Source organism: Magnolia sinica, chromosome 2, assembly GCF_029962835.1.
Source record: "Magnolia sinica isolate HGM2019 chromosome 2, MsV1, whole genome shotgun sequence".
In the NCBI taxonomy this organism is placed as follows: Eukaryota; Viridiplantae; Streptophyta; class Magnoliopsida; order Magnoliales; family Magnoliaceae; genus Magnolia; species Magnolia sinica.
The window spans coordinates 16151861-16164157 of record NC_080574.1 but is presented as its reverse complement, the minus strand read 5'-3'; the positions used below and the strand labels follow the sequence as shown (position 1 = coordinate 16164157).

Here is a 12297-nt window from a genome sequence, read left to right as displayed (position 1 = left end):
TTACTGTTGGACATTGTTCATGGGCCCCACCGACTCTCATTCAAAAGAAACAGAAACTTCCGTTCTTCTGGCGTGAAACAGGGGCACCGGTTGATCCTTGTGGGCCACCATCTGAACTCAAGGGTCTAATCCGGACCATCCATTTGAATCCTACGGTCCATCTGAGCAAGATCTAGGTGACAAAATTTCAAGAGATAGCGAGGATCGGATTTCAACACTTCAAACGCAAGATGGATGGCAGATAAAAGATCCAGTGTGCCGCATCAGCAGACGACCAAAAATATATATTCCCGACCAGAATCTCTAGCCTCATCTAATGGACGGGGTGGATTTCTCCTTAGACTCAGATCATGGGTCCCGCAGTTAACGCAAATCAGTTATGTTTTTCTTGCTGCGTAAATGGAGTTCCGCACCGACTTATCTGTGGAGATTCCTGACCGTAGACGGGGAGAAAAGAGTCCCCCTTTGGCACACCTACGGGAGGTACGTTCCGCTGCCTATAAGGTAGAAAGAGAGAGAACGGGAATGAGACTTTTGGGGGGAGGAGGAGAGGATGGCTTGGACTTGAACGTGAAGACAGGGAGTTTTTAGAGGGAAGCTGGGCTGGACATGGAATTTGGTAATGGATTGCTGGACGTGAACAGAGAGAGAGAGAGAAGATAGAGGGTTTGTCTTGAAAGTTTTAATTTTTTAATTTATTTATTTTTATTTATTTATTTGAGAGATCAAGCCCAATCATGTTGGGCTAAACCTCTTAGCTAGGGCTAAGAGGTGAAGCTTGTAGTGTGATGGGAGAACTTGATGCTTGTACCTTTTGTTTAGATTGAAGGGATTTTTGAGTTAATTTTATTATGGGAATATTTGCAGTTTTTAATGGCCTGTTGTGACTAAAATTACACTGGGTTTGCAATGGCTTTAAATATTTCTTTTTCCTTATTTTGATTATGGATTCAGGAAGCCCTGTTGTTCGCCATCGTCTCCTGGGCATGGTTGGATGACGGTACCCATCCTAACCTTCATAATCATCTGTTTGGTTGGTAATTAGTTTAATTCTGTTGTTGACTTTGTCTCCTGGGCATGGTTTGGTGATGGAATCCATTCTAATTCATATACCTTTCATCCCTTTAAAATTATATCAGAGGAAGTTCAGTTTAAGTTCCATGATTTTTGAAGCAGGCATAAAAATCTCCCTGATCTCTACAAGTAGATCCTCTGAATCCTTAGTTTCTTTCTTCTGAATTCCTTAAGTTTTAGAGTAATATTTCGCTATTATTCCTCATAAACCATTTGATTTATATTTCATCTTAATCTAGTTCTAATTCTACCTAACTTCAGATTACATACAAGTTTCAGTCCTTTGGGATTCGACCTCGGTCTCTCCGAGTTTATTACTACATCACAACCCTATACTTGGGGAAGTGAACATTTCCCTAAAAGGATCAACACACAAGGGAACTCTGCCCTAGATTGAACCAAAAAGAATTTTACATGACTTGTTATAATTGTCATGTAAAATATCGATTTAATACTCGTAATTAATCCTATTTATTTTATTGAGTTGTATTAGTGTTAAATTTTCAATTTTGAAAATGATGTGACCCTACGAGCCGTCGCGCTCACACCCTTATAAATTGTTTTGTAGGGTCTGTGTATGAAGAACCAATTAGACAAGATTGAAGACTTTTTCTTTTTATTTATTTGAGAATTTCTTAAAATTCAATGTATGTTGTTATTATTTATTTTTGAATGTCAATGTAACTAAAAATTCAAGGACTGAATAGTGGATAATATTTAATAACAATAATTAGTATCCTTTTTAGTTGCTCTGATTGCCTTGAAAATGCATGGAAATAATGTGAGTTGTGTCGTATATTTTATTTAAAGTCGACTCACAGTCCTAAAATTCGGGTTCGGGCCTAGCCAACTTAGGTTCCAAATTTCGGGGCGTGATAGGTGTAGACACTTTCTGGGAAAGGCATTGTAGGAAATCAGCGTCCGCTACCAATGGGCTGCGACTTTGTAGTGAACCTCGGTCTTCTATTGGTCCCACCATAATGCATGTGTTTTATTCACATGGTCCATCCATTTTGCCAACTCATTTTAGAGCAAGATGAAATATATGTCGCAAATCCAAATTTCAGGTGGATCTCACCTCAGGAAATAGTGGTTACTGAATGCCCACTGTTAAAAGTTTATGAAGGGCTGCAAAAGTTTTAGATCAAGCTAATATGTATGTTTTGTTTTTGTTCATCCAAGTCTGTGTGATCTAATCAACGGGTTAGGTGGCAAATAAACATTATAGTGGGCACTATAAACTTTTTAACATTTGGCGTACAATTGCCATTATTTATGTGGTGTGGTCCACCTGAGATTTGGATCTGCCTCATCTTTGGTCTCATTCCCTAAAATGAGCAGAAAAATGAATGAAGGGCTTGGATAAAACACATGCATAATTATAGTTTCATAGATAACCAACAAACACCGTCCTAACCGGATGGGATCACCACCAAATCCATGAGGCAAGATACCCTTTTAAAAATTAGAAAAAACCTTATACTTCATAAAAGTATGATTGATGATATGCAGTCACTTAGAATTTAGAGATATGGCACATGAGTAGTCAAATTAAACCCTTCAAATTATGGTACCTACTGTAGATAGATCATAAATCTAAAAATTATTGTTATTCCATCATCATCTAAATAATAAATTTGTGAATATTTATTGAACGATTAAATGAAAAATATCCAAAGATTTTTTTTCCACAAACAAGCATCCATGATGAGAGGCTATAATTGTTCAACGAAATTGTCATATTGGAATTATGACTTGTCTATAGGGTTTAATCTAGTTAAATTTATTTGAATTAATATGTGTCACTTGTACAATTTAAAAGTACCTGCTTATAGATATGGCCTAAGTATCATAAAAACTCTATTATTATAGATCCAAGGGCCAATCTATCAATCAAAATGGTACCATCATATTTGTTGATGCAAAAATCTAGTTCACCCCGCTGAGCTCCTAGCACCTGCATAGGAGATCAATAAAGGAGACTCTGGCTAGAGCAGGGGACCCTCCGATGCCAAAGTTAGGCTGGGAATCCGAGTTTGGTAGTGTAGGGGGGTTCAGGTGAGAGATTTTGCGTACCTTTTATGTAGATCGCTCCCTTACTTATAATGCTTCCCAGTTGAGGTGACTTGCAATCCTCGGCGCAATCTTAGCCCTTCAAGTGGAACATGCGCAAGTAGTGGAATCAACAGTTACGCTAAAATTGTGCGTCAATTACTTTTATCATGCCTTATTGGAGTGAGTTTAGCCTTGCTTGTCGGTTGAGTATCTTCCGAGCCAAGCTCATTCCAACTAAGGACTGCTCGAGCCGAGCTTATCGTCAAGCTGCATAGCATGTCTTCGAATTGGGTCCACCTGTGGCAGCTTCGTCGGTTGGCTGAGCGTGACACATCGTATCATGGCATGGATGGGATGTGACAAATCCATATCTCAGCTCGGACCTAATCGCCCATCATATTGCTTGTCGGGATGGCTTGTTAAATCCGAATGGCCTCTCGCCTATTGACAAGTTAACATTGCTTCGGAGCTCAGTATTCCTACATTGCTTAGAACCGTATACTGGTCGGGTCAAGTTCTGACTACGTGTTACTTCCTTCAGCGATTGAGTCACCGACCTGAAACGATGGAGGTTGGATTACATTTTCCATAACAATATTGATGCCCTGACTTAATAATTAGAACGGTCTACCCATTAGGTGGGCTAAGGTTTCTTAAACAAATATATAACATAAAATAGTAATTTAAAAAAGAATAGAAAAACTATGACGTGTGTTTTGATATTGAGTCCCACATGCTAATGGAATCCAATTTTCCTCCTCAGGAGATATATATATATAAAAGGTCAATATAATCTATGGATGGATCAGATCTCTTATATGAACTTTAGTGCCTATGAATATGGGTCATTTAACCCTAGCCAATGAGTAGGAATCCATAAATATGAAAGTTGAAAGAAAATTTTCCAAAAGTCAACGGATGTGAGGATTTTTTGGATAAAAAATCCCTATAATGGTGGAGACTATCGTACAAGTCTAATATTACCTTCATTAATGGACGGCCCATCCATTTCGGAAGCGGATTGGCTGGTGTACCGCACACCACATCAGCGATCTGGCTGGTGTTGGTACGTGTCGTGCGAAGACGAGCGCTGCCGCTCCTCGAGCTCCAAGTTATACGAACGGCTTAAAGGAGATCAAAATTATATGGCCTCCAAAATGATGTATTTATTATATCCACGCTGTTCATCCATTTTTTGAGATCATTTTAGAGCATAACTTAAAAAAATTATTCATATAAAAAGCTTAAGTGGACCACACCAGAAATAGCAATGGGGCAGTGACTCTCACCGTTAAAACATCTGTAGGCCCACCATAGCGTTTGCTTTCCATCTAATCTGTTCATAAGGTCACACAGACGTGTATGAATAGGAAGAACAAATATCATATTGATGTGACCCCTAGGGTTTCAATGGTAGACTTTTAATCCCCTGCAGATTTTTGCGGTGTGGTCCACTTAATCTTTGAATCTGTCTTATTTTTCGTTTCAAGCCTTATGATGAGCTAGCCAAATGAAAGAACGGCTGAGATATAACACATACCTCATGACGGGACCCACAGAACTTGGTGACGTCAACACAGCGGACATATCGGTGGTGTGTGGTACACCAGCCAATCCGCTGCCATCCACTTCCATCGTCATGGGCGGTGCATGGATATCAGAATCGCGCTTCCATCCATTTCCATCGTCATGGGCGGTGCATGGATATCAGAATCGCTCATTAATAATGGATGAGCACAATTAAAAGAATTCCATCGACAGACTCGTCGTTGAAGAATCGAAAAATAAAAAAAAAAAAGAATATTTACTTTTTCTTTTATTTTTACTAACCGTTTGTTGCAATATTAGCCACTGATCAGCCTGGTAACTTAATCACATGGTCGAAATTATTGCACATCCTCATCTATGGAATTAATGCTGGATGAATGGTTGTGATCAACGTGAACAGCACCCCTTACGGAGAAGCTGATTAGATACTGACAAGGTCAGTAGCCATCATCCAGATGGCTGCTGAAGTGACGTCACCAAGCTATGTGGACCCCACCATGGTGCTTGTTGTATCCCCACCGTCTAACCATTTTTAGAGATCGTTTTATGACATTGCAAAAAGAATAAGATAGATCTAAAGTTCAAGTGGACCCATCACAGAAAACTGTGGGAGCAGTCACACCCACGGTTGAAATATTTACTGGGCAGACCGTGATGTATTTTTGAGATTCAACTTATTCATAAGTTAACATTGAGATGGATGAAAAACCAGCTTGATTGGTAACTACTGTGGCCGTTAGAAGTTTTAAACGGTGGATGTCAGTATCCCTACTATTTTCTATGGTGGGGTCCTATTGAACTTAGATTTATCTCATTCCTTTTGTAATTCCATAAAATTATATCTCCAAATGGTTGGACGGTATGGATATAATACATGCATCATGGTGGGGTCCATTGACGTCACTTCAGTAGTGATTTGGCTACTGACCTTGTCCGTATCCAATCCGCGCCCCCCTTACGGCCATCGATGCAGTAATTAAGGTGGTTCGTTGCACCACCAGCTCCTCGTAAATGGAGAAAAGCTGTTGACGAATTAAAAACAGAATATAATTATATATTAGTTTGTATTATGTATTAATACTTTACAGTTGTCTCCTTAGATTTTGTACAACTAATATCATTTCAATCCTGGATTTATCATTAATTAGGCATTGCTTAAATTAATGACAATCATTCTAATATTGAAATGTTCTTAGCCGTAGAAAATCTGATACAGTATAATACATGCTAATAAAGAAAACACTTGTGCCGTGCTACAAATTATGGTGCCCACCTTGATGTATTTGTCATACATCCACACCGTCCATAAGTTTTTCCAGATAATTTTGGGGGATAAACCCAAAAATAAATTTGATCCAAATCCCAAGTAGACCACACTACAAGAAATAGTAGTGATCGAATGTCCACTGTTAAAAACTTCTTGTAGCCCACAAAAGTTTTAGATCAATACGATATTTATGTTTTCTGTTCATCCATGTCCGTGGGACATTATCAGCATGTTGGATGGCAAATAAACATTATAGTGAGCCTTAGTAAGTTTTTAATGGTAGGCGTTCAATCACCAATATTCCCTGTCGAGCCCACGGTAACTTTAGAATAGGCTGATATTTAGGTTCTAACTTCTTACTATCATGATCTAGCGCGAGTGCGAGTGATGGACGGAGCGGATGTCATACAGAGTTTTTCTGTTACACGGGGACGCGGATTGGCTACTCACCCTGCCACCAGCCAATGGCTGGTGGTCGGTGCTCTGTGGGCCACACCATGATTTATGTGTTTCATCCATGCCGTCCATTTATTTTTAAATATCATTTAATGGTAAGAGACCAAAAATGAGGTATATCTCAGTCTCAAGTGCAGGAAACAGTGTTGAATGAGCGTTGACCATTAAAAACCTTTTGGGGCCATAAAAGTTTTGGATCAAGTTGATATTTGTTTTGTCCCTTCATCTGGACCTGTATGACTTAATTAACATATTGGATTTCAAATAAACAGTACGTTGGGCCTTAGGAGGATTTTAATGGTGGATATCTAATCACTATTGTTTTACTGTGGTGTGGTCCACCTGAGATATATATACCTCTCAATTTTGGGATCAGGCTCTCAAATTGTCTTTAAAAGCGGATGAATGAAATGGATGAAACACATACATCATGGTGGGACCCACAGAGCACCGACCACGAGCCACGGGGCTGGTGGCAGGGGGAGTAGCCAATCCTTTCGCGTTACACGGGCTCTGTACAATCGTCGTGATGCGAAATTTGCGTCTCCTGAAACGCCCACCACCGAATCTTTTATATAGACGCTCTCTCTTTCCATTTTATAAGAGGAAAAGACAAAAGAAAAGAAAAGAAAAGAAAAAAACTCTTCTTCTCATCTTCTGCGTTTTCCACAGCGTTATCTACGTGAATCAGTTCCATTAGCAATGGAGGTCGAACGGGTGCAATCTATCGCTTCTACACACTTGTCCAAAGACAACATCCCTACGGAATTCATCCGATTAGAGAACGAGCAACCGGGCACCACCACATTCTACGGTCCCATCCCAGAGATCCCGATCGTCGATCTCAGCGACAAAGATCACAATCGAGTGGTTCGAGAGATTGCAAAAGCTAGCGAGGAGTTTGGTATTTTCCGAGTCGTGAATCATGGGATCCCCACCGATGTAATAGAGAAGCTGCAGAGCGTAGGGAAGGCGTTCTTCCAATTACCAGAAGAAGAGAAGGAAAAGTACGCTATAAAGCCAGGGTCTGAGAAGCTGGAAGGCTATGGTACGAAACTGCAGAAGGAGTCGGAAGGGAAAAAGGCTTGGGTGGATTTCTTCTTCCACAATGTATGGCCGCCTTCTTCCGTCAACTACGACGCTTGGCCCCGGAACCCTAATTACAAGTACGCATCCAGCTCACGTTAGCACGTCTCCAACGAGCTTTGCTAAATTGCACAAGGGGATTTTGTGTGCACTCAACCCTTTTAAATCGATCAGATTGGAGAATGTGTCAATCAGGTGGACGAACCAACCAATGGATCGGCCTTTGGATGGATGCATCAACGGTGGATAAATGCTGTGATTGGATGCTTCTATCTGATTGATAACATTTTTACAGGGCCCATACATTACGGTGGGCTCCACAGAGCTTTATTACTCATAAATTATTTTTTTTCTACTCAAGACTTGAGATTTTAGGCTTCCGCAGAAAGTTCGAGGCAAGGTGGGTCCCACCGTGATGTTTATGAGAAATCCAACCCGTCCATCCATTTTTCAAGCTCATTTTAGGACATGCTACCTAAAATGAGGAGTATCCAAAACTCAACTTGGCCATACGAGATGAAATAGTGGGGAAAGGAATTTCTACCGTTGAAACATTCCTAGGCTCCACCTTGATGTTTATATGCCATCCAAACCGTTTATAAGGTCATTTTCAATGGGATTAAGTGAAAACACCAAAAACTCAGACGAAACAAAACTTTAGTGGCCATATAAATATTTCAACGGTGGTCACTAAATATCCACTGTTTCCTCTCGTGTGGCCTATTAGAGTTTTGGATACATATTATTTTTGGTTGAATGTTCTAAAACGATCTCGAAAAACAGATGGACGGGTTGGATTTCTCACAAACATCACAGTGGGCCCCATCCAGAATCCTTGCGAAGGAAATCCGCGTGGTGAGCAATAAAGCTCATGTACACGTCATGCTTGTGCCATCATGGCACATAAGTGCGTGATCCAATCCATCCATCAGTTTTGGTCCGGCCTTATCCATGCCGAGAGCGCTCCAATCAAGTGCTGATTCAGCTAACATGGGCCGCAGCGCTCACGTTCGATTCTTATGCGAATTTATGTATGTTTTCTCGCAGGGAGGCTAACGAGGAATATGCAAAGCACGTGATGGTTGTGGTGGACACGATCCTAGCTAACCTTTCCCTAGGGCTCGGTCTGGAAGGCGGGGTGCTAAAAGACGCCGTCGGTGGCGCGGACCTTGAGTATCTTTTGAAAATAAACTATTACCCACCTTGCCCTCGGCCAGATCTGGCGTTGGGTGTGGTGGCCCATACAGACATGTCAGCTGTGACGATTCTCGTGCCCAACGATGTCTCAGGCCTTCAAGTCTTCAAAGACGACATCTGGTTCAACGTCGAGTACATCCCCAATGCTCTCATTGTCCACATAGGTGACCAGATCGAGGTATGCATCTCATCATTAGTTCTTTGGTACGCGTGCCACACGTGTATGGAAATCCAAGCCTTGGACTGCGTGGAATTAACGTGGATGGGCCATACGTCAAAGGCTATATTCATTGGACAATCCTTGCCTTTCATTTGGAGGATCTTTCATAAAAGAAGCAATGCCCATCTATTAAACTTAATCATAAGTCCTCCAATTTAACGGTTAGGATTGTCCAGAGCAAGTAATCTAAAGTGGGCCCGGAATAACCGGTTTGGATCTCGCACATCAATAATATGTTATTATTTATTATTATTTAGAAATGAGTAATGATGCGGAAGTTGGAGCCCACGCCCATCACGTGTGTTGGCTTCCTAAAAGCGATTGTCATACGTCAGAACCTTTCACGCCAAACATGCCACGTAAAACATCCCTACCACCCAAACGGTGGGCCTCAAAGTGGATATCAAATGGCATCATACTCGAGCTCGTTAGTCATATTAGGTTGGCTGCAGAACTTATTGTAAACGAGGGTCCGACTCAACTCACGTGACGTATCTTGCAAAAGAGATTTGCTGGGTCCACGCGTGTGGAGAATCCATCCATACTCTACCGTATGTGCGATTGTGGCAAATGCACGTGATATCTAATCCATCCATCCTATGTGTCCCATCATGTAGATGTCCTTTCCCTAAACAAAGAATCTGGTCTAATTATCAAATGTGTGGCCCAGATGTATGCCAGAACAAACCGTAGGGCTATTTTTTTTTGTGCCATCTGATTGCACACGTACCTAACCATGGATGTTTCAGAAAGTGGCGTGTGGTGAGAAAAATGGTAGCGTATTAAAAGCTAGATTGAAGACGGTGTTGGCGTTTTCTTCTAAACAAGAAAGCAACAGATATTGTTATTTAACAGTTAATCAACCTTTGAAAAGCTAGCGGATTCCACTGATGGAAGGGAGCGGCTGCACCGAAGCGTGAATGGTGTGCCAATGCTTGGATTTTGTGGACGCAGTTTGGCTACTGACGTTGCCACTGGTCGATGGTCTGTGGGCCTCTTATGATGTATGTGTTTCATCTATGCCATCCATCCATTTTTCTAGATCATTTTATAACGGGAACTAAAAAATGATGTAGATCTAAATCTCAACCCGACCACAAAAGGGGTATCTTTTGATATGATTGGACCACCACGGATTTAGGTTTTCAAAAATGAGACAACCAATTCATAAGATTGGCTCCATCATGATATTGGATCATGTTGAGATTTTTAAGATAATCTGGGGACTTGAGCACAGTGGTATAAGTGGGATACTCGAAGATGACTTCATGCCACATATCATACACGTGGATTAAGGATAAATAATGACACATGTTAGAGCACTTAAAGATGATGGAGGCATACATATAACATAGGACATTTGAAGATGGGCAATGGTACATGCATGTTATGTGCATGGAACTAAGGCACATGTTGCATGGGTGGGGACTTGAAGTTGAATGTTGATGCATGTAATGGACTTGAAGGTGGTTGGTGGTCTTTGTAGCTAAGAAGTAGGATCTTTCATAGTGAGATGGGTACTTATCTTATTTCTCAGATGGATGATTACCAAAATGTTTATTAAACGGTCCACATTCAATATAAATGTATTTGACAGTTTCAAGGTTGGTTACTTGGTTATTGATTTTTCTCTTTTTTTGTTATTGCAGATACTAAGTAATGGAAAATATAAGGCAGTATTGCATAGGAGTACGGTGAACAAGGAGAAGACGAGGATGTCTTGGCCAGTCTTTTGCTCGCCACCACAAGAGATGTTTGTGGGCCCTCTCCCACAGCTTGTTAAAGAAGAAAATCCTCCCAGATTCAAGACTAAGAAATACAAAGATTACCAGCACTGCAAGCTTAATAAGCTTCCCCAGTAGAGAGAAATTCCGAGTCTTTGTTTGATTACTTTATATATCTAGGTTTATGTCAGTTTCATTTTCTTGTTTGGGCCCCACCCAAGGTTGGCCCTTCGGACGATTAATGGTTTGGAAAATCTTAAGATGATCCGGTTCCAAACATTAATGTCTCGATGAATCATGCACCAATACGGTATGCATTCCAGCTAACTGCTAACATCTTTGGGTTGGCCCTGATCTCTCAGTTTGCAGACTATAACGTCTGCCGTACAGATGAGATGTGTATGATGATCAGAACTAAGTATTCTTTTTTTTTTTTTAATTAAAAAAAAAAACGTTTTGATTAGACAATCCGTACATCTTATAAGTGGATTGACTCCCCTTGAATGTAAGCCGTTACTGCCCGCCCATATATGCCTCCTATTAAAAGGTTCGGATTATACGAAAAGTGTGAGTTTGTACAATAATCCATTCACTATTTAATCCATCCAACGAACTGTTCTGATTTATGTAGAGATACCGGTGCCTCTAATTGTATTGGATCAGGTCCTACATCTGTATCTTATTTAAGGGCAGGGTTGTGAAATTGACCCCTACCAGTAAGGTACCACATTAACCCAGCCCAATTTTAACAGGTCTACGTCCTCTTTTTTTTTTTTCTGGACCTGTCTGGAAATTGTTCGATTTTACTAATTCATGGGATGCGTCTGTGCGGGCGTGTGTGAATTTCCATAAAGGGGATGCGTGTGTGAACTTCCACACACAGACAATCTTTTTAAAAGGTGGGCTGCACCATGAAAATCACCCAACATGAAAATCAAGCTAATCCAATGATACGGTGACCGGTATCTGTACATTTGGGTCAAATAATTGGCTGTCCAAGGATGTTCAATGGTCTGGCCCCAGCTAATGGACCAACCTGATTTTCAGACCCAGTGATCTTCATGGCGCGGCCTGTAAGCGTGCGTGTAGCACTCTTTGTGAAACATGAGAAAAGTGACTGTTAAACCGAGGTTTTCTACAGCGGACGCGGATTTCCTGCGGAAGACTTTGGCAGGAAGTTCCTGCGCAAGGATGCTGGGTGGGGCACACCGTGATGTTTATGAGAAATCCACCCCGTCCATCCGCTTTGAGAGATCATTTAGTCATGAGACCAAAAATTAAGTGTATACAACACTCAAATGGGCCACATGAGCTGAACCAGTGTGAATTCAGTGAGTACCGTTGAAGCATTCCTATGCCCATAAATTTTATTTTATTTTTTTCTTGTATCAGGCTATCTTTTTGTGTTTTCACTTCATCCTATTTGGAATGACCTTATAAACGGTTTTGATATCATATAAATATCAAGGTCGAGCCCAGGAAGGTTTCAACGGTGGGAATATCTTTCCCCAATTTTCCCTCTCGTGTGACCCACTTTAGCCTTGGATACACCTCATTTTTTGCAGCTCATTCTAAAATGATCTCTCAAAGCGGATGGACAGGGTGGATTTCTCACAAACACCGTGGTGTGCTCCACCCAGCATCCTTGCATAGGAACTTCCTGCTAAAGG

General features: G+C 41.0%; 1 protein-coding gene across 2 annotated transcripts; it reads left to right on the top strand.

The window, feature by feature from the left end:
* The first annotated feature begins 7027 nt into the window (after positions 1-7027).
* LOC131236424 (flavonol synthase/flavanone 3-hydroxylase-like) lies at positions 7028-10982 on the top strand. 2 transcript variants are annotated; one of them, XM_058233568.1, is made up of 3 exons: positions 7028-7566; positions 8534-8861; positions 10553-10982. In XM_058233568.1, the coding sequence occupies exons 1-3, from the start codon at positions 7103-7105 to the stop codon at positions 10763-10765; spliced, it is 1005 nt and encodes a 334-aa protein (XP_058089551.1). In that variant the 5' UTR covers positions 7028-7102; the 3' UTR covers positions 10766-10982. The 2 variants fall into 2 exon arrangements, with proteins under 2 accessions (XP_058089551.1, XP_058089552.1); XM_058233569.1 differs by lacking the exon at positions 10553-10982 and adding an exon at positions 9653-9911.
* Positions 10983-12297: the final 1315 nt, after the last annotated feature.